The 26350-nt window shown below is 45.2% G+C and overlaps 1 protein-coding gene across 1 annotated transcript in view; it reads left to right on the forward strand.

Annotated features, from left to right (window-relative positions):
• The window catches only part of LOC147630958 (zinc/iron-chelating domain protein), a 40656-nt gene extending 16329 nt beyond the window's left edge, over window positions 1–24327 (forward strand). The window contains exons 3-4 of the mRNA XM_086809300.1: window positions 23806–23893; window positions 24007–24327. Of these exons, the coding sequence (XP_086665426.1) occupies window positions 23806–23893; window positions 24007–24109 (191 nt within the window). The 3' untranslated portion in view covers window positions 24110–24327. The remainder of the gene's footprint in view (window positions 1–23805; window positions 23894–24006) is intronic.
• The last annotated feature ends 2023 nt before the right edge of the window (window positions 24328–26350 follow it).

The following is a 26350-nucleotide window of genomic DNA, read 5'->3' on the forward strand; positions in this document are numbered from 1 at the left end:
ATGGGCAGTTGCCCGTGGAAGATGAGCATGATGCTCCTTCACATGATGCCCAACACATGGATGTACATGTGGATGTTCAGAATGAGGTTGAGCAGCCATGGGTGGAAGTACGTGGTAAAAAGACACGATTTGTTGCCCCGCGGGGGGATTTCTCAGATGCTGTTTGGCGGGGGCCTTTGCGTGCTCATCAGGGGCCCTTACATACATATGCTTGTCGCCCTTTGGGTTCAAGTGCCCAGCAACAGACCAGGATTGAGAGGCCGGGAGGCCAACTTTCTCAGGGTACAGGGCCTCTTGGGGTGGATAGAGTAGAACGCTATCCTATTAGAAATCGCCTAACAAAAGAAGCACAACAACAATTGCCTCTTGTGTTTGGTTCGAAGGGTGAGGTCATCTCGCCATGGGATGGTCATTACCCTTTGAAGATCTCTTTTTGCCAGAGGTTCTTACTATGATGGTTGATCAGCAACAGGTTTTGTCAGATCATTGGCCGCTTGTGTTTGAAATGGTCTATCATCCTGTGGATGCATATAAAGGCTTGTTGGGACGCTTGCCTTTGCGCTTAAATCACACTTTTTTGGAGCATGAAGTTTTTGATGTTTATATGCGTCAGTTGATACGACATTTCTCCACAAGAGTGTCCATGGCTGATTATCATGCTTGGCCAGTGTTCCTTACCAACACTCGGAAATTAGCACGTCATTATGGTCTTGCTAATGCCTCTATACAAAAACAGCATGTGGCCCTCCTTGAGTCGCTTTTAAAGGGCTTGCAGGCGTTCATGTTTACTGACTCTATGGATGCTGAAGTTGCGGATGCCATAGAATGGTTGAAAAAGGAGCTATCTAGGGTGCAGGAAGCACAATATGTTCGCTTTAAACTACTTGCACGTCTTGATGCTTTGCGGGATGCTAACTGTCAATCTCATCGCTTCTATGATAAGTTGCATCAAAAACATATGCGTGAGAATATTGTTAGGCTGATGGATGCCAAAGGCAACCTTGTTACTCAACCTTCTGAGGTTATTCAGCATTGCATCAGGTTTTATGAAGATTTGCTTGCCCCTCGAGAGGATGTCTCACCGGCTGTCCTGGCTGCAAGGGAATATCAAGTTGACCCTGATGTGGCGGTTCAGCTTGATGCTCCTGTTACTCAAGGGGAAGTGGAAGCTGTTCTCTCCAAACTTCCCATGGGAAAGAGCCCTGGTTGGGATGGTTTGACAAATGAGTTTTTTCGAAAATATGCTGATCAGCTTGCAGAGCCTTTGACGCTTATTTGTCAAAGGGTTTGGGATGAGGGATATATGCCTGCCGATTGGAAGTTGGGCATACTTCGTTTGTTGCCCAAAGTCCCTTCGCCTACTTCTTTGGCTCAATGGCGCCCGATCTCACTTATGGGTATTATGTATAAAATCTTTACAAAGATTTTTGCCAATCGCTTGCAGAAGGTGCTTCCTACTCTTGTTCATCCATATCAATATGGATTTGTGCATGGCAGGAATATTTTGCATAATATTCTTAATGTTCAAATTGGAGTGGATTATGCCAAGGCAAAGAAGCAAGAGATTGTGATGGTGCAGCTGGATCTTGAAAAAGCTTTTGATCATGGCAGCTGGTCTTTCCTTTCTCAGTTAATGACAGCCATGGGCTTTGGTCCCAAAATGGCTAATTTGGTGCATTTACTTGGCTCTGGCTCTATCACGCGGATTATGCTCAATGGAGGACTTTCGGATGGTATTTCTCTCACCCGTTCTCTCCGGCAGGGCTGTCCTCTTAGCCCTCTTTTCTTTGCCATTGCCACTCATCCTATGTTATCTCGCCTAGATGCTATGGCATCGCATGGTGAAGTGGTTGGTTTGCATCTCCCTCATGGCAAGCAATTGGTTGCTCAAGCCCTTGCGGATGATACTTTTATGTTTCTCAGGGCCGAAAAAGCCAATATAGATCGAGCAATGGAAGCTTGGAATAATTTTGCATTGGCTTCTGGGCTGAAAATAAATTCATCAAAATCAGCCCTCATTGTATGCACGGAATTTGATCTTGAGGCATTAGGGTGGCAAGGCCGTGTGGTGCATACAGGAGACATTGTTCGTCATCTTGGATATCCGGTGGGTGTGGATGTGGACCCCCAAGCGCTTCTTGCTTGGATTTCTGCTCGGATCTCAGATAAATTTGTGTATTGGAAAGCTCAAGGGTGGCCTATGCATGTGAGGGTTAAGGTAGCTCAGGTTATTATGCTTAGCATGATTTCCTATTTTTTACCTTTGCTACCTTGGACGCACAAATCTCTCATCCGTTTGGTTGCTCCCATTCGGTTTATGCTGTGGAAGAGGCAAGGAAATATTATGGGTCAAACATGGATAGCTTGGAATCACATTACGACGCCCAAAAGAATGGGTGGGGCTGCTTTACTGGATGTCCGCTTGCATATGGTGGCGCGTAGGTGGGCGCTTTTTCAGGATATGTGTTTGCAAGAGCAGCCTTGGGTTTTCATGGCTCGTGACTTGATTGAGTTGGAGGGATTGTCACATGGGCGGACACGTGTGCAGGCTTCATGGTGGGACATTGTGAATGCGGCTCATCCTGTCCGTATTCGCTCATCACACATTTTATCGCATATTCTCCTTTCTTGGCATGAAGTTCTACTGTTGGCTCGGTGGGATCCTGGTCATGAAAGACTACTTTTGAACTCTTTGCAGTTCGAAACATTTGTGGAGTCGCGTGTCATTGTTTGGCCAGACAGAGATGCTTCACGCATACGACTCAACCGCATGGTCAGGCTAGGCTTGGTTAGAATCCGAGATGCTGTGATACCTGGTCGTGATAGGCCATATTCATTTCGTCGTATTCGGCAGCACTTTAGGGTTCCTTGGACATTTCAGCCACTATGGGCTGACATCATGCATGCAGTTGAGCCTTTTACTCCATTGCCTCGGCCATCTGCAGATCAGCCTTGGCTTGATTGGGCACTATGTAAATCTGGTGACTTGATATCACTCTCAGCTAACCAGGTCTATCATAAGCTTGTATCAGAGAAAGATTGGGTTTCAGCCAAGGCCAATAAGGTGTGGGGATTGCACAAGTCTAAATCATGGTGGCAGAAAACTCTTATGCGTGGTTGACAGTCTAAACTCCCTTACCAAGGTAAGGTTTTCATTTGGAGGATGTTGGTGGGAGGGTTACCTACACGGGATCAGCTGAGCCGTCGTAAAATTACACTGGCCTCTTGCTTCTTCTGCACGACATGCACTGAAACAGTTATGCATCTGTTCATGAGTTGTCCAGTGGCCCGTCAGATTTGGTCTTTTGTCTCTCGCGTTTGGGAGGTAGTAGAGAGGTCTACTGTTTCGGCTCATCAGTGGATATTTGGGATTTGTCCTCAAGTCATTACTTCAGACAGCCACCTTGTGATATTCCATTTCCTTAGATGGACAGGACTTTGGCATATTTGGACTACACGGAATGGGTTCATTTTTGATTCCTTGTCTGGAATACATGGGCACATTCTACGTATCCGCGGTTTGTTGCTTTGGCAGTTTTCTTCTCTTCTCTCAGCTCAGCTACTGGATGCAGATGTTATTTCCTTATGGTCTACGGCGGCTCGGCTGGCTCATCTTTGATGCTTCTATCTGGGATGCTTATTTGGCTAGGAGGCTTTCTTATTAGTGTACAGGTTTGCATGGTCATGATCCTTTAGAGGATCTTTTGTGGGGGTTTTGTTTGGGGCCATAGGTTCTGTGTGAGCCATGTGGCTGATGTACATTTTACATATAATATAAAACACCATTTCACGAAAAAAAAGAAAGAAATGAAATGAAATGATATATTAACGTCTGCAGAAGGCCAAAATGACCTATGAGACCAAAAAGGTTACAACAATTGGTGGATCTGATACAATGTCTGTGTAAGAAAAGCTAAAAACAACTAAACAACTAACTGAAACTGAAAAAAACTATGAGGAAAAGTACGGTACTAGGAGCTCCTAATGGATAACATCTGGGAGGAAAACTCCAGCAACAAACGTAAGCATCATACACATCACTATCCAAAGATGTCTCATCGTTCGATGGCGGATATCCTCAATGTCCTCCATGGTGAGTACTCTGACTGGACATCTCCCATACCGTGCTAGTATGGTCCTGATCCTCTGTTGTAGTCTCCGCCGGTGTCGAGATGGGCCTCTCATCTTGGGGGCCTGTACCGCCTTAGCTCTATAGCCTGATCAATCAGTGTACCTCTGGTGCGGCTATACTCTGGGGCTAGCTGCAATGCCTGCTGGCCTGACTGCTCAATCTCTGGTCGAAAGAAGTCTGTAATCTGCCTCTGTAGGTGTCTCTCCCTCTCTGATCCCCTCCCTCTCGAGACCCTCTCTATGTCTACGCAGCTCAGCAAGTATAATCCGAGGCATCTCTGATCCTGGTATCTCATGACTCTAGAAAGTGGTCCGAAACCCTCTCTAAAACAGGCAGTGAAAACGGCCTCGTATCTCATTATATACTGGACAGTGACGTATGTAATGTAACTCTGTCTCTGGCTCCATCTGGCACAGCTGACAAATCCTGGCCTCAGCTGGTACTCCTCTGAATCTGCCAGTCTCAATCTCTAGCTGGTGTGAGGATGTGCGCATCTGACCAATAGCACAGCGTACCCCATGAGAAAGATGAGTATCCATGTAGCTGGGTCTAATCACAAACCCATCCTCTGTGAGCTGGAGAAGATGATCTCTATAGAAAGCCATCTTCGTACCAAGCTCGTGTGTCGGCTGTATCCATGTCTTCCTAGTGTCCAGCTGAGTCAAGTCCTGCCTGATAAGTTTGGTAATCTCTGCCCGTGTGAGAGGGAGGGAGGGTGCATCCAGGGAGTACTGAAATGGAGGTAGCCTGTCCATACTAAAGCCATGCAGTTGGAACCAAGCTGCCATGTGTGCATACCAACATGATCCGTCTCCCTGTGATGCCAACTGTCGTGAAGACTCCAGGGCTAAGCGAGCATATCTGTCTCTAGGGAGAGCCCAAGTGCTATGTATAAAGGAGACTGATCGAGTGAGTGCCTCTACTACCAATGGGGGGGCAGCCATCTCGGCACGGATAATATCATGTGGTACGGAGGCCTTGGCCCTAATCATCTGGGAAATCATAGAAACCAAGGGCCTCTCCATACGTCTCCATCCATCAGTGCTACCAGCTCGGCTGTGGTGATCCACTGAGGGTCCCCATATCTCCACTCCATACAGCATGGTTGAAGTGACCAAATTGTCAAAGAGCTAGAGCTTTGTTCGAGGTTCCTGAAACTGAACCTGCGAACACATCCTCTCTAGTCTCCCCAATGCTGCATAAGCTCTGGTCAATCTGGTCTCCGCTGCTCTCCTCAAGGAAAATAGTGGGCCACTAAAAACCACACCAAGGTAAGTATATGCATATGTATACTCCACTGTCTCCTGACCATATGTAAAGGTGGGTACTGACCTCCTAACCCACTGTGCTGTGGTGTTAAACACCATCACCTTGGTTTTACCAAGGTTAACAGACAATCCACTGTCCTGTGCAAACGTGTGCAATGCATCCAAATGACGCTGCATCCCCTCTGGAGAATCTGAGATCAACACAATATCATCAGCATACAATAACAGCGGAATCCATGTCTCTGCTAGCTGTGCTCCTCTGTCACCCTCCCGCTCTACATAGTCCAAAACCTCATCCACATACATCCCAAATAAGGTGGGAGAAAGGAGGCAGCCCCGTTTCACCCCAATAGTGGAGTGAACCATCTCAGATATACCTTGAGTAGTACGTACCTGCCCCACAATTGTCCTGTATAAAGCGATGATTCCCCAAATCAGCTCTGTGGGCACTCCCATCTCTTGTAGTCTGCGCATCAGTCTGGCTCTCGGTACTGTGTCAAAAGCTTTGCGGAAATCCACAAAGATATGGTCAAGAGTGGAGAAACCTCTCCTGAACCCTGCCTGCCCTGATGCACGTATGCCCTCTCTCTCTGCCCATCTACTCAACTCTTGCTCAAGAATAGATGCATATAATCTAGCCAATGCGTGACCAATCATGATGGTACGATAATTCCCAGGAAGCATGGGATCCCCTGACTTGAAGATAGGCACAATCGTGGACATATTCCAAGTCTCAGGAAAACCCTCACACATGGCTCGGTTAAACATCATAGCAATAAGCTCTGCAAGCATATCTCTGGCATGAATAAAGTGCTTTGCTACCAAACCATCATGATCATATGCTCTCCCAGTCCTCATCCTGTCAATAGCTTTCCTTACCATCTCAGCAGTAAAGAAAGCACATGTCTCTGGGCATGGCTCCGATGGGTCTGGCAGGGGCGACTGTCCTGGTGCTGTGTACAGGGATGCTGCATACTCACCCCAAATCTCTGTGGAGGTAATGGCTGGTGATGGTGAATGCTCATGGAATAGTCTCCATGCCTCGCCTGAGTCCTGACTCATAAATAACTGATACAAATCCCTCTCTAACTGAGCAAGATAAGCCCTCTTCTTCCGTCGCACTAGGTGCCGGAAGGTAATTTGTGACTGTCTGTGAGTGGTAACGCCCATGAGCACCTCTCTCTGTAATCTGATCCTCATCTCTCTGCACTCCTCATCATACCAACTGTTCTGGGGCATGTTCCCAGATCGTCTCCGTGTAGGCTGACTATGGGGATATGCCTCTGATGCTGCAGCAGGAAGCGTCTCAATCAATATCTAAGTGAGCTCATCTAATGGCCATCTCGGCTCCTTGGCACATAAGCGTCTATATATCTCATCCGTGTACACGGTGTCAGTCTCCCTCGTAAAGGTATAACGAGTGTGTGTGGAGACCTGTCCCAATGGAGCGGTGCTGAACTGAAATGTGAGCGTGAAGGACAAGATAGCATGATCCACTGCTGTTCCAACCGGCCTAGTGCCTACCATAAAATCCTGAAAAGAGGGAATGAGACTGGGCTGAGCCATAACATAGTCCACTGTACTAGCACCATGCCGATGTGGAAAGCTAGTGAAACCGCCCGATGTCGGGAATCTCTGTAGGCCATTCAGGATGGCCAATCCATGTGCAGTCCCCATGTCTATCAAATACCGCCCATACACTGTATGTTCCTCATCCTGTGAGAGTCTAGATAGGCCCATATCCCTAACATCAAGCTCCCTCAACATCTCCTCTGAGGTATCATAAAATACTGTCTGGTTATGGGCGGTCCTGGCATTGAAGTCCCCCAGGAGAATGATGTCACCATCCCTGGAGAACTCCCAAATGTCATCATCCAAAATAGAAAAGGGAGACTGCCCGCTAGGTGATGCATACACTGATGTACTAGGAGCAAAATAGCATATAGCAATGTAGAGATATGTGCCCGTCTCTGCCCTCAGTCTAACCCACATGTACCTAGCCTGCTCATCTCTGCGGACTATATGTATCAGTGGCTGTAGCTCCTCTCTAAACAATACTGCCACTCCTCTTGAGCCCCGTCCTTTATGCTCTGAACGAGTCTCCTGTCTACAAGCTCTCTCCCATCGGTATCCACTAACATGTGGCATGGACCGTCCAGGAGCCTGATGCGTCTCACAGTAGAAGATGATGTCCCTCCCAGTGAAACTATCCTCAAAAGCCCCTACATCAAGGCGTAGAGATCCATTACAATTCCAAGTAGCAACTTTGAGTGTAGTCCCATAGGTCTCGCGCCGTCATGAAGAGCGCCTCTCCATAATCACCACTCTACCATCTCTATAGAAGGCCACTTTCCCTTTCTCTCGGGCATAACTTCTTTCATGTGGGCAAGTTGCGAGAGTGTGGTCATCTCCAAGAAATATTCCCGTCTTCTTGAGTGTAGGACGTCTCTTCAAGAAGTCCTTCTTCGCTTCCAGAAGAAAGAAAGAGAGATTTATTAACGTCTTCCAAAAGACCGAACTCGGCCTATGAGACAAATCAGTGTACCTGTGTGGGGTATCCTCTGTCATCCCAACAAAATGAAAAAGTACTGAACTAAAAAAAAAAGCTGAATCTGGGTGTGCAATAAGTACAATGAGTGGGGGGGAGGGGATGGAGCTCTACTACTAGGAGAGAGAGAGAGAGAGAGAGAGAGAGAGAGAGAGAGAGAGAAATGAAATGAAATGATATATTAACGTCTTCAGAAGGCCAAAATGACCTATGAGACCAAAAAGGTTACAACAATTGGTGGATTTGATACAATGTCTGTGTAAGGAAAGCTAAAAACAACTAAACAACTAACTGAAACTGAAACAACTATGAGGAAAAGTACGGTACTAGGAGCTCCTAATGGATAACATCTGGGAGGAAAACTCCAGCAACAAAGGTAAGCATCATACACATCACTATCCAAAGATGTCTCTCATCGGTCGATGGCGGATATCCTCAATGTCCTCCATGGTGAGTACTTTGACTGGACGTCTCCCATGCCGTGCTAGTATGGTCCTAATCCTCTGTTGTAGTCTCCGCCGGTGTCGAGATGGGCCTCTCATCTTGGGGCGCCTGGACCGCCCCAGCTCTATAGCCCGATCAATCAGTGTACAAAAAGGCCAAAATGACCTATGAGACCAAAGATTACATCATGTGACATGTCCATGGAATACATCATCATGGGTACTAAAAATAAAAGAAAGGAACACAAGCTGAAATGCCAAAGTTGATGCCAATGCAAGGAGCGTCAAGCACTCACATCACCCTAAAATATCCCTCATAGGGTGCTGCTGCCTGCATCATGGTACCCAATGTAGTAAAGCTGAGCCGGTGGGAGAAAGTCCTATGGTGATGGGAAATGATGGCTCTGATCCTCCTATGATGACACGAGCGTGGGTGGGGGCGTCGGGCTCTGCATAGCTCGATGGCTCTGTCTAGTGTCACTCCTCTTCCTCCATCATCTTGGAGGTTGAGTGTAGTGGGTGGACTGCTCTTGGAGCTCTAGTCTGGAAGAAGTCAGTGAGAGCTCTCTTTGCTGGTCCTCGAGTGGATGCAGCTGGTCTGGGCTGCAATAAGGACTCCCTTTGTTTGCGGAGCTCCAGAAGGAAGAGCCCCAGGCATCTTTGGTCTGGGAAATCCATGATCCTGGAAAGTGGTTCAAATCCATCTCGGAAGAGGCAGTTGAACCTCCCCCTGATCTCATAGTGTACCGGGCATTGGCATGTATAGTGGGCCTCTATCTCAACCTTTGTATGACGAAGCTGGCATATCTTGTCCTCTGGTGCAGCTGCCCATGGCCCATATATGACTGTCTCCACTCTCCACTAATGGGATGAGGTGCGGATCTGTTGAATCGCACATCGCACCCCAAATGACTGATGTGTGTCCATGTATCATTGGTGTATGATAAAACCGTCCTCTGTCAAGCGAAGAAGATGATCTTTGTAGAAGGCCATCTTCATCCCCAGGGTCTGAACGGGTGAACGCCAGGTCCTCTGAGTATCCAATTGCACAATGTCTGTCCTGATGACCCTATTCATCTCTGTGCGGCTGGGAGCAAAGAAGGGGGCCTGTACTGAAACGGGGGGAGTGCCCCCATTTGCATGCCATGTATACCGACTTGTGCATACCAGCACTGCGTGTCTCTGTCTAGTGCTGGCTGTCTCAAGGACTCTAGGGAGAGCCGGGGGTATCTATTTGGTGGGAGCTCCCATAATCTGTGCCGATACGTCATTGTCTGGAGTAGAGCCTTTGTCACGATTGATGCAGCCCCCATCTCCGCTCACACAATCTCATGTGGCACTGATGGCCTACTGCTAATCATGTGCGACATCATCATCACCAGGGGCCTCTCCATCGGCGTCCACCCATTATATACCTCTTCCGCATCTGTCGTAGCTGGCTCCCCCCTGCGTCTCCTCCTATGGTACAAACTGGGACCCCAGATGGGAGCTCGATACAATAGTACAGGTGTGACTAGTGTGTCAAATAGCTAGAGCATCATCCCCGGCTCATGAAACTGTATCTGTGAGCACTACCTCCTCTCGAGAGAGCCCAAGGCTGCATAGCCATGCATCAATCTGGTTTTGGCCGCCTTCCGCATAGAGAATTGCAGTCTAGCAAAAGTGATCCCAAGGTATATACTATATGTCACGGGCTCCCCACTATATGTAAATTGCGGTGTGGATCTACTATCCACTACGAGGAGGTATTAAAGATCATAACCTTGGTCTTCCCAACGTTCACAGTGAGGTCCCGTGATGGGAGAAGGAGAATTAGGGTTAGGTTAATGTGGGAGACATACACAGAGAAGAACAAGGGAGAGAGAGAGAGAGAGAGTTGTGGGGATAAGTCAACTCATGAATAGCATGAGTGTGTGACTCCCCTATCACACATGTATATTGCACTAGTACACATAGTGCACTTAGTACATTAAAAGTACTAAGTGTACTATGTACTATAACTTATGGGCTTGTACACACTATAAGGGTGGGCATAACGCCTTTACCCCAACAACCTCCCACTTAAAGGCAAAGTGCCCTTAAGTAAAGGAAAAGAAAAAATCAGCATGTACATGATAATATACAAGGCCAAATTAAGGCTGAAACTGGCCTCATCCAATGCCCATCAAGTGTCTGCAATGAGCAAACCGCTCCGGAGGCAAACTCTTTGTCAACAGATCAGCCGGGTTATCATCCGTATGAATCTTAACAAGCTGAATTTGCTTGTTCTCTATCACCTCTCTAATGAAGTGATACTTCACATCCACATGCTTCGTCTTTGCATGAAAGACAGGGTTCTTTGCCAACTGGATGGCACTCTGACTGTCACAATGCAACAATGGAATATCCCCTGTATAACCCAAATCAACCACTAACCGAGATAGCCATAATGCCTCCTTGCAAGCCTCTGTGGCTGCAATATACTCGGCCTCTGTAGTAGATAAGGCAGTGCACTTCTGCATCCTGGATATCCATGACACAGCACCTCCTGTGAATGTAAACACATAACGGGTAGTAGACTTCCGGTTATCTGGATGACCGGCATAATCCGAATCCGTGTAACCATGCACTAATGCATCCTGTTTGCCAAAGCAAATGCACATATCCTGTGTGCCCTTCAGGTATCTCATGACACCTTTCACTGCTTCCCAATGCTTCTTGCCAGGGTTGGCCATGTATCTAGAAACCACTCCCACTGCAAATGCAATGTCCGGCCTAGTAGCAACCATGGCATACATGAGACTGCCACATGCTGAAGCATACGGAATCTTGGCCATATCAGCCCTGTCTCTATCTGACTGTGGGCTGTCCATAGCACTGAGTTTCACATATGGAGGCAAAGGAGTACTAGTCTTCTTCCCCCCATCCATATTGAACCTCTGCAAGACTTTGCCAATGTATTCCTTCTGAGACAAATACAACACATGCTGATTTCTGTCCCAAAGTATCCGCATACCCAAGATGTGATTTGCATCACCCAAATCCTTCATATCAAAGGTTTCATGCAGCCTCTGCTTCAAGGAATCCATCTCTTTACGAGATTTCCCGGCAATCAACATATCATCAACATACAAGATGAGGATCAATAGACTGCCATCCAAAGCTTTCTTGGTGTACAAGCAGTGATCTATGTCACTTCTCCTGAATTTCTGAGATTTCATGAATGTATCAAATTTATGATACCATTCCCTTGGTGCCTGTTTGAGCCCATAAAGACTCTTTTTCAGCTTGCATACAAGCTTCTCCTTTCCACTCACTGCATAACCCTCTGGCTGCTGCATATATATCTCCTCATGGAGATCACCGTGAAGAAAAGCAGTAAGAAAAGCAGTCTTCACATCCATCTGAATCAAGTCCAGATCATCATGCGCAACCAAAGCTAACACAGCTCTAAGTGTGGTCATTTTGACCACTGGAGAGAAGATCTCCTCAAAGTCCACACCATATTCCTGCTTAAAGCCCTTAGCCACTAACCTGGCTTTGTATCTTGGCTTTGCATCTGGTGCAACTTTGAGCCTGTATACCCACTTGCATGGCAAAACCTTCTTGCCTGCAGGCAAATGCACCAACTTCCATGTTCCATTTTTGTGCAGAGAATCCATCTCTGACTTCATGGCACGCTCCCATAGAGCCTTGTGTGCCTTCTGTAAAGCCTCCTTATAACATGAGGGCTCCCCACAGTCAGTAAGCATCAAGTAGTCAACCCCTGGAACAAACCTGTCAGGGACTCTGGAGGGTCTAGTGGACCTCCGTACCCAATGACCATCATTTGCAGGTTGCTGTCCAGCCTGCATATCACCTATTGGTGGCTCCTGTTCCATGCCATAAGGCTGAAAAATCATGCCCGGTATCTCCTCTAACTGTGGAATATCCATAGGGATATCTTCTGCCATCTCTGGCTGTCCATTTGGACCATTTTCAGCACCATTTAAGGGCTGGTTTTCTTGCTGTAATGGCTGATTTACAGCCCTTTGTTGTTGTCCATGATGTCCATCATCATCAAAGATGACTCTGCCAGGCTCCTGTTGCCTTGCAGGCTCCTTATACATGCATGTTTCATAAAAAATGACATCATTGCTGCGTATGATCTTTCTATTCATGGGATCCCAAAGTCTATACCCCATTTCACCTCTGTCACCATATCCTAGGAATATGCATTTGTGAGACTTAGGATCAAGTTTGGTGCGCATTTCCCTGCGTATGTGCACGTACGCAACGCAACCAAACACTCTCAAGTGCTTGTATGACGGAGGCTTCCCTGTCCATACTTCTTCTGGCACTTTCCCACCAAGCCTCGTGTTAGGTGACCTATTTATAAGGTGAACGGCTGTCATAACAGCTTCAGCCCAAAAACCATGAGGTAATGCAGCATGTGACAACATAGAACGGACCTTCTCCTGTATGGTCATGTTCATCCTCTCTGCTGTCCCGTTTTGTGGAGGATCATAAGGAGTAGAGAGCTCCCTCTTGATGCCTTTAGCATCACAAAAGTCTTGAAATTGTTTGGACATGTACTCTCCACCATTGTCGGAACGCAAAGCCTTCAGTGTTTTGCCAGTTTGATTCTCAACATGAGCAACAAACTTCTGAAACATTGAGAATGTATCACTCTTCAAACGAAGAGGATAAACCCACACCTTGCGTGTGGCATCATCAATGAAAGACACAAAGTATTTTGCCCCTCCCAAAGAAAGCTGAGGCATCTCACATACATCTGTATGCACAAGCTCTAACTGAGCATCTTTCTGTCCAAGAGCTTTCTTGTGGGGGCACTGTAGTTGCCTACCATATATACAATGCTCACAAAACTGAAAACTTGAAAACTTTAGAGAAGGCAAGTAACCCAAACGAGACAATTGCTCCATTCCTTTGACACTCATGTGTCCCAACCGGCTATGCCACATAGAGATTTCCGGCAGCTCGGTTGCATTTACATTAGCATGGTGACAAACACCTGCATGCATAAAGTAAAGAGTGTCCACTTTAGAGCCTCTGGCAACAACCAGTGAGCCCTTACTAATCTTCCACTTTCCACGACCAAATGTGGTAACATAATCAGCATCATCAAGCTGTCCAGTAGAAAGTAATTCTTCTTGATCTCAGGCACATGCCTGACATCATGGAGCATAAGCTGTGAGCCATCTGAAAATACAAGCCTCACATCACCTCTGCCAAGAATCTTGCATGCATGGTTATCACCCAAATAAACAACTCCTTCATTGCCAGCAGTATACCTGACAAACAAGTCTCTGCAACCTGTGACATGAAAGGAGGCACCTGAATCAATGATCCATGAGTGCATACCATGACCACCTGTAAGAAGTGAATGGGCATCAAGTGAAGAAGTAAATAGGACCTCATCCTCACTGCCACCTGCATGTGACACATTTGATTTGACTCCACTTTTGCCCTTTGGCTTTACATCTTTGGCTTCATCTTTCTCTTTGTCTTTGCCTTTTCCCTTTTCCTTTTGATCATTTTTCCATTTGTAGCATTGCTTTTTAATGTGTCCCTTCTTGCCACAATAATGGCATTCCAAATCCTTTTTGGAGCGAGACTTGCTCCTTCCCCTTTCTTGGCTTTCCCCCCTTTGCTGGGATCTTCCACGTGCATTCATTGCATTGGACTTTCCAACAGAGTTGTTTTTCCTGTTCATCTCTTCTTGAAGAAGAGCACCCTCAACATCTGCATATGACAGCATAGCATGCGAATTGCTAGCGGCTGTCCTGAATGTATCCCAACTCTCTGGCAAAGTGCATAACAGAAAAGTGGCTTTGAACTCATCGTCCATTGCCAACTTTTGATTAATGACCTGGCTGACAATACCATTAAACTCATTTAGATGGGCTGTCATAGATGCCCCTTCCTTCATCTGAAGACCTATGAGTTTCTTCAACCAATACACTTTGCTTGAGGCACTTTGTTGGGCATACAAGTCCTGCAATCTCTGCCACATTCCCCAAGCTGTCTTCTCTTCACGAATGCTGAAAAGTAATGAGTCTGACACAGACAACATGATAGTAGATCTTGCCAGCTCATCCATATCTTCCCACTCTTCAGCAGTAAGAGAAGCGGGCATTACACCCCTTTCTTTGATAGGCTTGTGCTGCTTTTTCTGGAGCAACACATTGTAGCACTGGGTTTGCCAAATATCATAGTTATGTGAGCCTTTAAGCTTCTTTATGTGAAGCAATGAAGAGCTCTCACCTGTGGGGTTGCCATAGCAATATGCAACCTGTCAATGCCTGACTCCCTGCAAAATGTGCAAACACTGCACCAAAAGCACACAAAGTGCTCACAGTTTTTCTCCCAAGCTTTATCTCCCACTGCGGAAGCAAGAATGCAACTTTTCTCCCACTTTATGTGATGAAAACACCAAAATCTGGTTGCTGCAGATTTTGGACAGCACCTTAAATGTGCTCTTTTGCCCTTCCAAAGTACTGTACAGCAGTACCAAGTGCTCACCAATGATGTACCAAACCTGTACCGGCAAGTACAGCAGCTGAAATTGAACCTTTTGGTCACTTAAAACAGTGTACAGCCATGCCAAAACTTGCACAAAGCTGTGCCAAATCTGTACCAGCAGGTACAATAGCAATAAATGCTCTCCTGGCTGTCCAAATGAGTGAAAATCAGACTTTTACAGTCCTGTACACTGCATACAACAGTCCCGAACAGAAATTGGGCAAAAGCCCCTTGACTGCAAGCTGATTTTTGAGGATTCAAGGCATAAATGTCTTGCCTACTGCTTTGCCAAGCTTAACAAGCATACAAACTTGAAAAGCCCCTTGATTTAAGATCAATTTCTGATCATACATGGTACATTGACGCACATGAAGGCATCCAGAGTGTTCACGATGCTTCCCCCTGGTCACATATACATCCAATACATGAAAGCCCCTTGATTCACAGGCACATTGAGTGCTTGTAAGGCATCAACACATTATCCACAGCATCAAATGCGATTGCTTGCATGCAAATCAACCAAATCGGCACAAAAGCCCCTTGATTTGCACTGCAATTTGCTGCAATTTTGCCCAAATGTGCGATTTTTCACATCATACAGCATGTATGAGTGCTTAATTGCACAATTACATCAAAAGTCCCAAATTTCGACATCCAATTTCCTGCAAATTGATCCTGATTGTGACCAATTTCCTGCAAATTGATCCTGATTGTGACCAATTTCCTGCAAATTGATCCTGATTGTGACCAATGTCACCCAATTTTGCCAATTTTGCTCAAAATTGAGCAATTCGACACCTGTATCTGCTCAATTGTTGGTTGTACCTGCTCAATTGCAAGTCCCAAAATTTTTTTGAGGAAAATACCTTGTAATTTTCTGATTTTTTCTCTGATTTGCAGGCGGGTTTTGTTGTTGCAGGAAAAGGGGGGTTGATGCTGTGCAGAAGGGGGATGATGAAGCTGCTGTAGCTGATGTACGGTTGGCTGCCTGCTATGAAGCTCTCATCTTCAGCATTACTGTGCTGCGTGTATACAACTCTGAGAAACTCGTAGCGATTATGAAGTGCTCGGAACTCCTTTTCTCCACCTTTTTCCACAGCCAAGGCATCCTTGTCGACTTGGGTTTTCACGGAACACGCGTAAGGTGTTCTCGGCCAGACTTACAAGCGCCTGCTGTTGACGGGCAATGGTGTGTCGCCTGTGTATCCGCTCGCTGCTCACGCTGAAGGGCCAGCGCTGTGTCGAGTTTGCCTGCCTTCGCTAATAATTCAACGCCCGCCAGCCAATTCGCTTGTGTTTGCCTTCGCTCAAGCCTAGCGCCACTCGCTGTGTAGTGCTACGTCGCCTAGCGCCTGCGTATCTTACTCGCTCAAGCTGTGTTAGCCTAGCGCCTGCGTATCTTACTCGCTCTAATACCAGATTGCTGTAGGCGAGTAGGCGCCTGGCTATGCCTGAGTATGGACAAAGGCCTACGACTGCCTAGTCTCCCGCTTCACCAGCTCCATCGTGTTGGAAGAATACTGCACATGATGATCCGGCGCCAACTGCACATGCAGAGAGCTGCAGATTGGCTCTGATACCAGTTGATGGGAGAAGGAGAATTAGGGTTAGGTTAATGTGGGAGACATACACAGAGAAGAACAAGGGAGAGAGAGAGAGAGAGAGTTGTGGGGATAAGTCAACTCATGAATAGCATGAGTGTGTGACTCCCCTATCACACATGTACTAAGTGCACTATGTGTACTAGTGCAATATACATGTGTGTCAACGCCCGCCAGCCAATTCGCTTGTGTTTGCCTTCGCTCAAGCCTAGCACCACTCGCTGTGTAGTGCTACGTCGCCTAGCGCCTGCGTATCTTACTCGCTCAAGCTGTGTTAGCCTAGCGCCTGCGTATCTTACTCGCTCTAATACCAGATTGCTGTAGGCGAGTAGGCGCCTGGCTACGCGTGAGTATGGACAAAGGCCTATGATTGCCTAGTCTCCCGCTTCACCAGCTCCACGCCCACCATCGTGTTGGAAGAATACTGCACATGATGATCCGGCGCCAACTGCACATGCAGAGAGCTGCAGATTGGCCCTGCTAGCAGTTGATGGGAGAAGGAGAATTAGGGTTAGGTTAATGTGGGAGACATACACAGAGAAGAACAAGGGAGAGAGAGAGAGAGAGAGAGTTGTGGGGATAAGTCAACTCATGAATAGCATGAGTGTGTGACTCCCCTATCACACATGTATATTTCACTAGTACACATAGTGCACTTAGTACATTAAAAGTACTAAGTGTACTATGTACTATAACTTATGGGCTTGTACACACTATAAGGGTGGGCATAACGCCTTTACCCCAACATCCCGGTCCTCGCAAGCATCCAAATGCTTATGGAGCCCCTTTGGTGAGTCAGAGATAAGGACAATGTCATCTGCATACAATTGGATATATATCAAGACTCCTGCCAATCATACTCTTGGTCGTCCCCGTCTGTCTATGTAGTCAGATCTCATCAATGTATAGCCTGAATAGAGTAGGAGACAGGGGGCAACCCTGTTTCACCCCAATAGTGTTGTGTATGCCTTTGAGTCACCTCTTGGGGCCCGTACTGGGCTAGTGACAGACTCGTAAAGTGCGAGGATCCCCCAAAGCAGTCGGCCTACTGTAGAGCAGCCGACAGGACCACAAACCCCACGACTTGCTGAAATGTACAGTCGGCCAGCAGCAGGGGGGGTCGGCCAGCATGCTAAACCATGTACGAACAAAGTGCCTCTGGATGACCATGGGTTCCTCCAGTGGAAGCCCAAGCCTGCAATGCAACTTCTGCGACCTCACCACCTCACAAGCAGCATCACAAGTAGCCCGGTACTCTGCCTCTGTCGTCGACAAGGCAAAAGATGACTGCCTCTTACTGCTCCATAAAACTGCTCCTGGACCTGAAGTAGATCTCCTTGTGTCCGGATCTCCTCCCCAAACTGAGTCACTCCAACCATGGAGTCGGACTCCATCAATCAATCCCCCTCCTGTGTAAAAGAGTCCATGATCCTTCGCATGCCACAGAAACCACAGGATACGCAATCCTGCTTCCCAAAGAGTCATCCGCAACCATGAGCTCAACTGCCTCATCAGGAAGCTCCCGTCCAATTTGGTGTCCATCAACCAGATCAATGAACCATTCTGCTTCTGAGTCAAAGAGGCATCACACTGCTCACAAGGATCAACACCTGTTACGGTGCAAAGCCTAGTCCTGGAAACCTGCTGAAGACCACGCAAGGCCTTCTGAAACTTGTTAACCACCCCCTCTGAATCCGGAACCACAAAGCTTGGAGAATGCACCTCCTTTTGCAAGTAATCAACTGCCACCTGCCTGGCTTTTCGAAAGGTCCCCGTGGAAAGAACATCCTCATCTACAGGAGGTTCTTTGTCGTCCCGAATACTACGAGACATCACAGCATAAGTTACCTGTTCAGTAATGAACACGAGCCACCAACATTAGTACTGGAAAGTTCCTGCCAAGTGTTGCCATCTACTGGCAAGCTATCCACCATCTGGTCCCGGAAAGCCTGCACCTGCAGCGTATCCACACTTAAGTGGCCATTACCAGACTGCCACTCATCACAAACCTGAGGACCTGGGAGAGAGAGTGCTGAAAGCTTGTAAACTCCATTCTCCACTCTGCCTTCCCAAACCACCTGGCCTGTTGCTTTGTCTCGGAGAGCAACAAAATGCTCATCAAACTCCACCCGTACGTCAGTCTTGCAAACGTGATGCACTGACAACAGATGAAAAACAAGTGATGGAACATACAACACCGGGAGGAATGCTTCCCCACTCTGCCATCGGGAACTATCTCCATCCTGCCCTCACTGTGAACTGGGATAGTGGATGTATCCCTAGTAAGAATGTGACTAGAATACCTGCAGAGATCCTATAAATCTGAATTGGAAGGAGTCATGTGCCTGGAAGCACCACTGTCTAGAATCCACTCCCGAGTATCCGTTGTGGAGAATCCTTCAACCTCCTCCTTGCCTGAAGAAAATGAAACATCGGTGTCCATCACCTCCAGGTGCACAAAAGCCGGAGTCTTCATGATTGCTGTTGAGGAATCGTCACCCTTCTCGATCTTCTGCTTGGGACACTGCCTCCAATAGTGGCCTTTCTCGCCACAATCATTACAGGTCCTCTCTGCCTTTAGTTTCTCGCGGTCAGTAACGGACTTTTTCTCAGAAGACTTCTCCGATGAAGCCTTCCCTTTGCCCGTGTTACGGCCTTTCGATTATTGGCCAGTTAAGGCCTCCGAACCTCCACCCTGAGGAGGGTTCGTGGATCGTTCCTCTTGGTCCAAGACCATGGGCACAAGCTCCTCCCACGTGATGGTGCTGAGCCTGCCATTGGTAATCAAAGACGAGTAAAATGCTGAGTACTAAGAGGGCAAATGCGACAACAACGTTATGGTCATGTCCTGTGATGATATCTCCTTCCCAGCCTGAAGAACTTCCTGCTGAAGAGCCTGCAGCTTGTTAATATGCTCCCGCATCGTCGACGACTTTGCAGGGCTCATAACCCGCATCTGTACTTACAAGGAAATCCTCTTCATGGGCGATACCCTGTTGTAAAGAGAAGGCAAATGCTGCCATATACCTTTGGCCAGCGTCATATGCTTTACATGATTGATTACCTGCGGTGTGTAGTTGAGGAAGATAAACGAACGGACCCTGGGGTTGACACGATCCCACAACTGTGCCTGTGCCTCCCGGTCCTTTCGGATCGACGGTAACTCCCCTTCCTCTTCTTCCGGCCGTGGAAACCCAACAACGACGAAATCAGCGAGGTCGTAAGACTCCATAACAGATTCCATCATAGCCTTCCATATGCCGTAGTTGTTCCCGTCCAACTGATGGTCCACTGGGAACGTGGGGAGTGTCGGGATCTTCACATGCCTCTCGGTCATCTCTAACAGATCTGCCATTGCGGGGATGTACTCTGAAAAAGGGTGGGTGGGTGGGAACAAAGAAGAACTTACACCTGCAAGTGGCTGTCCAGCTAATCAGCCCGCCGTCCTCTTACTTCTCCTCTTCCCGAACAATCCCGAACAGTCCACCAATCAGCAACACAACAGTCCCCCTCTTGCTCACACAAATCCCTAGAACTATCTAGAGCCTAGGCTCTGATACCATGTCAGAATACGCAGCGGAGATGATGACCAGATATGGGAACACAAGAGCAAAACGCAATGCAGAAAATAACAGCACAAGAGAGAGAGAGGTACAGGCGTGTAACTCTGCTCTATATACACAAGAAGAATCCCGGAATGATACAACATGTGGCAAGGGACTGGGGGCCATTTTATATGGTCCCCCTACAGCAGTCGGCCTGCTGTAGAGCAGCCGACATTCCACGTTACCTTGTTATGGGCATAGTTGTTACGAGGCGTGCCTCTAACAGTTCGAGGCGTTCGAGGCATACGACTGCCCGATCGAGGCGTCCACAAAAAAAATAAAAATAAAAATAAAAATAAAAATAAAAATATATATATGTGTATATATATATATATATATATATATATATTAATTTTATTATTATTATTATTATTATTATTTGCTGGTGTGAGTCTTAGTTAGGGGCTTTAAGGGCCCAAGGCAGCCCCTCTCACACACACTATCTCTCCCTCATTCTCTCCCTCCCTCTCTTAAGCCTTTCTCAAGACCCAAAGTTCAAAGTTCAAACTTCAAACACACTAGGATGATGATGGTTTTTATACCCACTTTTGGAGCTCTCTCTATACTCTACTGGTTCATTTCAGTTCATTTCATTTTACTTTGTACCGTTGAATCTTGATGATGTATCCAGATGATGAGGATGGACTATTTTGGTCTCATAGGTCATTTTGGCCTTCTGCAGACGTTTAATACAACTTTCTTTCTTTCACACACACACTCTCTCTCCCTCTCTCATACACACCCCCTCAAGGCTCACACATACACACTCTAGTCTCTCTCTCTCTCTCTCTCTCTCTCTCTCTCTCTCTCTCTCTCTCTCTCAACTTTCACTATATATATATATATATATATATATATATATATATATATATATATATATATATAAAACAGACGCCTCTAACACGCCTCCAACGTTTCTAAAAAATACGAGTCTTTTGAGACGCGTACCATACCTGCCTCGTACCAAACGCCTCTGACGTCTCTAACAACCTTGGTTACGGGTGCCAATTTTTCCAAGACTTCTTTAGCCTTAATCTCACTATACCAAGTTTGTGAGTTTGATTTGATTAAGGCGTGAGATCGCAGAGAAAATTCACGCCGTGAAGAGAGAAGGTTTCATGTCGTGAAAAGTAATTAGTTCACACCGTGAACTAAAATAATGGTTTCATGTCGTGAAAAGTAATTGGTTCACGCCGTGATGAGAGAAGGTTTCATGTCGTGAAAAGTAATTGGTTCACACCGTGAACTAAAAATGGTTCATGTCGTGAAGAGTTTTGAAATAGTTCACGTCGTAAACGATTTTCCGCACATTCACGATTCTTAATTTTGTCAGATCTTGTGGTGTCAGAGGTGTGAGGATAAGGCTACCTATTTTTGGCAAGATAACCCCGTGAATTGTGGCGTTAATCGCGGCGTTGATGCCGGGAGTGGTTCACGGCGTGAAGTTGCAGAAAACAGTTCACGTCGTGAACGATTTTCCTACCGTTTCACGTGGGAACTTCTCGCATCGACTAATGTGATTTTGGGTGCAAAATACTTATCCAATTGTTTCCAAAATGATTGTGCCACACCTAAGGAGTGTAATATAAGTTCAAGGCACAGTCAATGGCTCCTTATTTTTTTTATTTTTGTGAATTTTTGAAAAGAAGAAAAAACAGAACACCAATCTGCTGGTTCACGTTGATGATTCCAGTGATGCAAATATCAAAATTAACTAGAAAAAACAGTGAAGCTCTCTTCCAAGACTACTCCACTACACACATACATAACAAACACAACCAATTTCTCACGTTTTTTTAAAAACTTCCACACAAATCTTATCCATTCATTTCTTATACGATGCACTACCAGAATGCAAAGGCAATCATGAATCTTATGCAATGGGAGCTGAAACTCCAAGAGGAAGGAAGAAACAAAGGTGTTTCCCCGACAGCGGTGCCAAAAATGTTATGGGCTACTACACCTCCAAGAGGGAACTCAATGCATTCACCTAAAGGAAGAGCAATAGAACACAACTGTCATAGGGCACTTACCAATGCTTCGAATTTGAGTCCGTTGAGGCCTCCAAGCTCACTTGTTAAGCTCCAAACCTCCAAGCTCCACCTCCACGCTGTCACGGTAGAGTCGCTCACACCGTCGCTCATAGTGTACAACTTCTATAGTGCCTTTTCATGATACTTATTAATGTCCTCAATTGGAGGACCATACTTGTTAATCCAAAATGGGATTAACAAATATTTTCATGTTACCTACACCTTTATTTAGAGTTCCATTGGCATAAATGGATTATTTTGAGGGTGGTGGTAGTTTTTTAAGAGCCTTATTGAGCCAAAGTTGTACATGCTTTTTAGTGGATGTAACTGCAACCATATCTATGTGCAACCATATCATATACGCTTGGTGCGTTGTCAATATTGTCAAAAATTGAAAGGTAACTAATCTTAGCATATGCACTGTTGAAATATGCAAGTGAATGGGTGTGTGCAGGAACAAGTCCTTAGCTAGAGATTGTAAAAGGGAGTCAGAAATTGAGTGGGTAGCAGTGAAAAGGTGAGAAGAATCTACTGGATGAGAGAATCAAGGGTAGCATGAGTGAAGAAAGATTCTAGGAAAAGGTGTCTTTAGATGTAGGGAAGGTGGCACAAATCAAGGAGAAATCAGTGGAGTGGGTGCTTGGTCCCTTGTGGATGTAAAAGCTATAAATTGAGGTATTGGTCTAATGAGAAATTACTAGTTTTTTGAATATCCATGCCTACATTATACTATTAGATTAATTGTGCACTAATCTTGCCTTAATCAACTTCTAATTACTTGCTAATCATGTTGATTCTTGCATTTGATTCACCATAGCTCATCACATTGTTGCAAATTCAACATGGTATCAGAGCCAGCTTAGCATTTAGCTATTGTTTTAATCCTAATTATCCTCTTAATTACTAATTAGGTACTAATAGCTTTATAAGCCACTTTTTTCACTTTCTGCAGTACCCACTCTCATTGGAGCTTAGATCTCTCCCTCCACACAGATCCATCGTCTACAAAACTCACACACCTTCTTGCCAACACACTAACACTTAGGCATAGCACTTCAGGAGATCAAATCGCCACTGGATACAGTCGAAAATCGCGAATTCGCTGGATTGTCCATGCATTACCAGGAATCAAAAGTCCATACCAGGGGTTCCTTTGATAGACAAAGGATTTGAGGGTAGATTTTTTATTTTGGGAGTTTGGACTAGTTCTTGGTGTGATTCTTATCGGCCTGCGTCAGGAGTCGGGGACCTGGGGCTTGGAAAGCCAAAGCATTACAAGTGGGCACCCATTCTCCCAGGTGTGCTGCTAAACTCAAGTGTCACTAAGGCGGCCTTTGTTCTGTATTACAGATAGGGTTCACAAATGGCCTTTTATTTGGGAAACCCTAGATGGGGTTCACAAATGGCCCTAAATCTAATGACACGTGCATCCTTGTCTGGGGATGCTGCATACCTCTTCAAGTCTGAGGAATAGTGGTTTTTAAAGCTGAAATCCAAAGGCTTAGACCTTGGCTCCACAGAGGGCACCAAGGTTTGAATGTGTCTCATGTTCCACTTGTTCCTTTTTGTCAGGCTGGCTCTATAAAACATGTGTGATATTATCTAGGGGGGTTGAAAAAGTGCAAATATAGTCGTTAACAGGTGTACAAAATGTGATTTTTATGGTGGCAGATCGGCCTCGTTTTTGTCGCGTCGAGCCTGAGGTTTTGGAGGATTTATTTGATATACCTGAGCATAAAGTTGACAAAGAAGCCTGCAGGTTTGTACTTTTTTCTTTGAGGTCACAAATTAGTCAACCTAAATTTTTTAAAGTTTCTCTAGGTGGGTTTGTAAACTTATTATGTATTTTTCCTCCTTTCCATGGTGCTATAGTTTATGCCGAGATTCGATATCTGATGTGTACGGCTGTAAATCAAAGGAGATGAAAAGCTTTGAGCGGCTGATTGCGAGCTTAAAGAAGGGTGGTGTTGTGTAGAGGTGAGGTAACTTGTAAATTAGGTTGTCACCCTGGTTTTGCATTTCACTTCTTCTTGTGCCCCCTATCGAGGTTACTTGTATACAAATTATAGCCCTTGCCACCCTACATTGGATTAGACTTTTGTGGAGATTTGAGAGTGCAAATTTTATGCCCTTCTTTGGATAGTTGCTTTTGCGATTCAGGTGTCTTAATTGGAGTAGACTCTTGTGATTAAATGTGGCAAGTAGTGCAAAGAGTGTGTGTGTGTGTGCTCTCGCGTGTGGACTGTAGTGTATGACCATTGGGGATTACTAAACCAGTTTTAGAGTGGAAACTTGATTTCGTTCTCTTAATACTCTCCTGAGTTACCTCTATACGTTATCATATAATTTAAAGAAGATAATTTACAATAACTACAAGGAATTTGAATTAAGGGATTTTATTGTAGGATGTTTTTGGGCTTCCTTTTTTGAGATTTAATAGTTCGTATTGTAGTTCATTCAGAAAATTTTAAAAAGAACTGCTTTTTAAAAGTAGAGCAACCCAGGCGTGCATAAGGCTTAGTTATTCAACTTGTGTCTGAGTAGTGAGTGTAACAAGCTGCTGCCTGTATTTTTTACTTTTCAAGTGCTTGCTGTCCTGTGTGTGAATGTTTTGAGATTCAATTGAAAATGTTGTAGATCATGTAACTTGATCCTTAACTGCTTGGTTACGAATTCGCTTCTAACCTATAATGATAAATGCATGGAGACACCTGCTGGTGCAGAGGATTGCAATGTTCTCAAATCACCATTATGGCACTTATAACGCATAGAGACACCTTCTGCAGAGGATTGCACTGTTCTCAAATTGCCATTATAGAGATAGTTGTCCTTCAACAAGAGCTCATGAGGCACACTGATTACTCTACTACTCTCAAGGTTGCACACGACTGCTGGGCGCATGTGTGGCTTTGGGAGAATCACCCCTGGGCTCGTTTTCAGCAGCGGCAGGAGGTTGATAGCGCACTCTTATTATGGTGGCAGCTCCATGTTGATGGGCGCCCATCAGTGCACATAGTAAGTAGCTCATGAGGAGTGTCGTCCTCTTGGCCTATGATTTGTCCAACCCAGGATTTTTCCTTGGGAAAAAGAAGTTAATATATTCATCACTCCTAAAAGCATTACAGTATGTAATTAAGGTGGGATTAATCTTCTTGTTTTTATTTTTAATTCCTCGGGCGATTACAAGTGTCAAGCTTTTAGTGAACCCCACCCTTTATCTGAGCTGGCAACATTGTTCTCTATAAAGTAAAACTTATTTTAGTGACATATATTTTAAACAAAACTTTTTTTCCCTTTTATAAATGCCACTATTAAAATTTTTTTTTTCTAGCATGAAAAAAATTCATCATTTTTTGCTTTTCATAGTTCATTGATTCGAACTACGATTTGAGAGTCACGACTGTTCCTTTTAGTAAAAGGATCCTTTGAGCACGGTGATGATGATTGTGTTTATTTTACATGATTAGATAAGAAGATAATGATGTTTTCTTTTTCAAAAAAATAAAACTATTTAAAATTCATCTTTTTTTTTTAACATGGTGAGATAAAGAAAATGATATTTCTATAAACTTTTCATGACTAAGTGAGGAGAATATGAATATTTTTTTTTGCCCTTGAAAATTTCGTTTGCAAGGGTATTCTCAGTCGTAGCAAGCTCAACCACCTCTTTGCTTAACTCTTATTCTTTCTTGGAGAAATTCAAAGCTTATTTCTCTGGAAAAGGAATTTTGGAGACACAATGACAATCATAAACCTGCAAAATCAACATGATGGTCAAAAAAAATTGGTCATAAGTCACGTTGTAGCTTAGGTTGAGGAGTTGTAAAAAGCAAAAAAGAGGTCTATTTTTGGTACTTCATCTAACCATGCAATTAAAAAATGATATTACATTCTTCCACGAATGTTGTCATTTGGTGACATGATGCTAGTGAAAGAGAGTTATAACTCTCAAACCGTAAAAACGATGATGATAGTGAAAGAGACAATCATAACTCTCAAACTGTAACTCATATCGACATGTTCTAAAAAGAATGAATAATATGTTTTTCAAGCTTTATTAAATCATACTACCATTTTTTTAAAAAGAACTTTTAGACTTCCAAAAAATGTGTGTGTGTGTGTGAGAGAGAGAGAGAGAGAGAGAGAGAGAGAGAGAGAGAGAGAGGGGCAAAGAGATGACAATGTTAAAACGAGCATGGTGATGATAATAGTTGTG

Source organism: Cibotium barometz, chromosome 15, assembly GCF_041138505.1.
Source record: "Cibotium barometz isolate CiBa-2024 chromosome 15, ASM4113850v1, whole genome shotgun sequence".
Classification (NCBI taxonomy): Eukaryota; Viridiplantae; Streptophyta; class Polypodiopsida; order Cyatheales; family Cibotiaceae; genus Cibotium; species Cibotium barometz.